This window comes from Octopus bimaculoides, chromosome 30 (genome assembly GCF_001194135.2).
Source record: "Octopus bimaculoides isolate UCB-OBI-ISO-001 chromosome 30, ASM119413v2, whole genome shotgun sequence".
Classification (NCBI taxonomy): Eukaryota; Metazoa; Mollusca; class Cephalopoda; order Octopoda; family Octopodidae; genus Octopus; species Octopus bimaculoides.
The window spans coordinates 9251577-9253986 of record NC_069010.1 but is presented as its reverse complement, the minus strand read 5'-3'; the positions used below and the strand labels follow the sequence as shown (position 1 = coordinate 9253986).

The 2410-nt window shown below is 39.5% G+C and overlaps 1 protein-coding gene across 4 annotated transcripts in view; it reads right to left on the bottom strand.

The window, feature by feature from the left end:
* Window positions 1-2410, bottom strand: part of LOC106878902 (neurofibromin) — an 80729-nt gene that overhangs the window by 38729 nt on the left and 39590 nt on the right. For all 4 annotated transcript variants that reach the window (XM_052978165.1, XM_052978164.1, XM_052978166.1 and 1 more), the window contains exons 16-18: window positions 1831-1923; window positions 1402-1569; window positions 958-1081 (exon numbers count right to left, since the gene is read on the bottom strand). In XM_052978165.1, coding sequence (XP_052834125.1) covers window positions 958-1081; window positions 1402-1569; window positions 1831-1923 — 385 coding nt within the window. The remainder of the gene's footprint in view (window positions 1-957; window positions 1082-1401; window positions 1570-1830; window positions 1924-2410) is intronic.

Below are 2410 nucleotides of genomic sequence, written 5' to 3'. Positions count from 1 at the left end.
AGAAAATATATATATATATATATATATATATATATATATGGAGAGAAAAAATTTTAAATGAAATAAAGTGAAAGTTGTTAATTATTTGGAGGAAACGAATGAAAGACTCCACGCAGTTGTAGGGAGGGTGAAGTGGGTCACTTGGCAACCACACGCTTTCGTGATTGATACACATGCAAACACATGCCAATGTACACATACACACGCATACATATCCTTCAACATGTTAGGGAGCAGTTTGAGTGTTGTGCCAAAAGCAGAAAGTATCACAGGAATAACTGTTGTTTGTCTTCCACAAAGTCTCTTCATTGCTCCAGCTGGGGCCTGGTATTTCTCTATTTTCTCAACACTGATTTTTACATCTTCCACCATATTCATCATCATCATCGTTTAACGTCTGCTTTCCATGTTGGCATGGGTTGGACTGAGGACTGGCGAACCAGATGGCTGCACCAGGCCCCAATCTGATCTGGCAGAGCTTCTCCAGCTGGATGCCCTTCCTAATGCCTGTACAAACTACACAACCACTAACACCAATACCAACCACCACTACGATTCCTACCTCCTACCATCACTCTCACCACACTGACCACTACCACAACCAAGACCACCACCACCACCACCATCACCATCATCATTATCATTATCTAACAGCTGTTTCCCATGCTGGCATGGGTTAAACGGTTGGCTGAGAGTTTCAGCCTGGTTTGGCATGGTTTCTTTCTATGGCTAGATGCCCTTCCTAATGCCAACCACTTTACAGACTGTAATGGCTACCTTTTACATGCCACTGGCACAGGTGCCATTTACATGACACCAGCAACGGACAGAAGTACAGTTTCATTTGGCTTGATGAGTCTTCTCGAGTACAGAATATTGCCAAAGGTGTCGGTCACTTGACATGAGACCCAACATTCGAAAGAAGAGAAAAAGATCGAGAAAATAGAGTTTACTCACCCTAAATCTGTTTTCTGAACAGGTGTGAGTAAAATCCAACACTAGTTCAAAAGGGTTGTTGTAATAAGGTTTTAAGGTAAGTAAAATATGATATATTAGCAAGTCTCCGTTTATTTCCCCAACTCTAAAGAAACAAAAACAAAAAAAAATAACCATTAGCATATTCATCATCATCATCGTCATTAGTGGAGAGAGAGAGATAGAGTACCCATGCACATAGACATAAGATGCTCACAGAGAGAGAGACAGACAGAGAAGATGAGGGGTGAGCATGAGAAAGTGGGGAGGAGAGAGAGAGGAGAGAGAGGAGAGAGAAAAGGATGGAGAGAGAAACAGTAGACTTAGCAACAGGAAGACATATGATAAATATCTACAACAACCTGTGAATAAATTATAATCAGGCAAAAACCAGAAAAAAAGGTAAGGTGGGGTGCATTAGCTTACTTGTATCTTCGGGCAATATAGTAGAAGACCGGAAAGCCAGACTTGCTGGTACCAGCTTGGTAGAATATGTTAAGGCTTTTCAGAGATTTGAATTCATCTTTCTCGTGCATGTTGTGTTTAGACATGAGTTCTTCGAATCTTGTACTAGTCATGTCCATAGTACTCCACCTAGAACAAACAAACAAATACATTTGTGTGTGTGTGTATATATATATATATATATATATATATATATATATATATATATATATATATATATATATATAGAGGGAGAGAGAGAGAGAGAGAGAGAGAAGACCTATTGAGTCAAGTAAAATCAAATATCAAATCATAATCCAAAATGGAAATCATTGTCCTGGCTCTCGTGCTGGTGGCATGTAATATGGTAGCAATGGGTTGGGGTTTTAATTCAATTCAAATCCTACTCACTGTGAATCCAAAGGTCGATGCTCAGGTGGGCCTAAATAAGCCAATAGGGTCGCCAACTTATCAAAAGGCCTCCTTCCAACTGCTTTATGGTCCCTGAAAGTAGAGGTCAACAGAGGTCACAATCATGGCTACACTTGCGTGTCTGAGTGTGTTTGTGCTTATGCATATTTGTGTGAATGTGTTTATGCATGTGTTTGTGTGTTTGTGCAAGTGTAAATGTGCATTTATATATATACACTAGTAGTAAAGCCTGGCGCTGCCTGGGATTAAGCTAAGATTATTAAGTGATCAAGTGCTTTATTTCAAACCAAAATAAGTAACATCGACATCAGATTTGAGCGAAATCCGTTGAAATTGGTTTGGCTGAAAATGGTTTGCTGGCAATTTGATTGGGAAATCCCATAAGGAATCAGTTTATTGGTTATTTCCACTCATTGACTGTTTCTTTTAAAGTTGCATTAGAGATCTGCATAGGAGAAGGTTGATCTGAAGGTTTGCATTAGGGATCTGGATTGGAGTAACTTTGGAAAACTTACCAACAGCCTTAACCAAAAAATAAGGGGCCTGTCCCTTCTAGGTT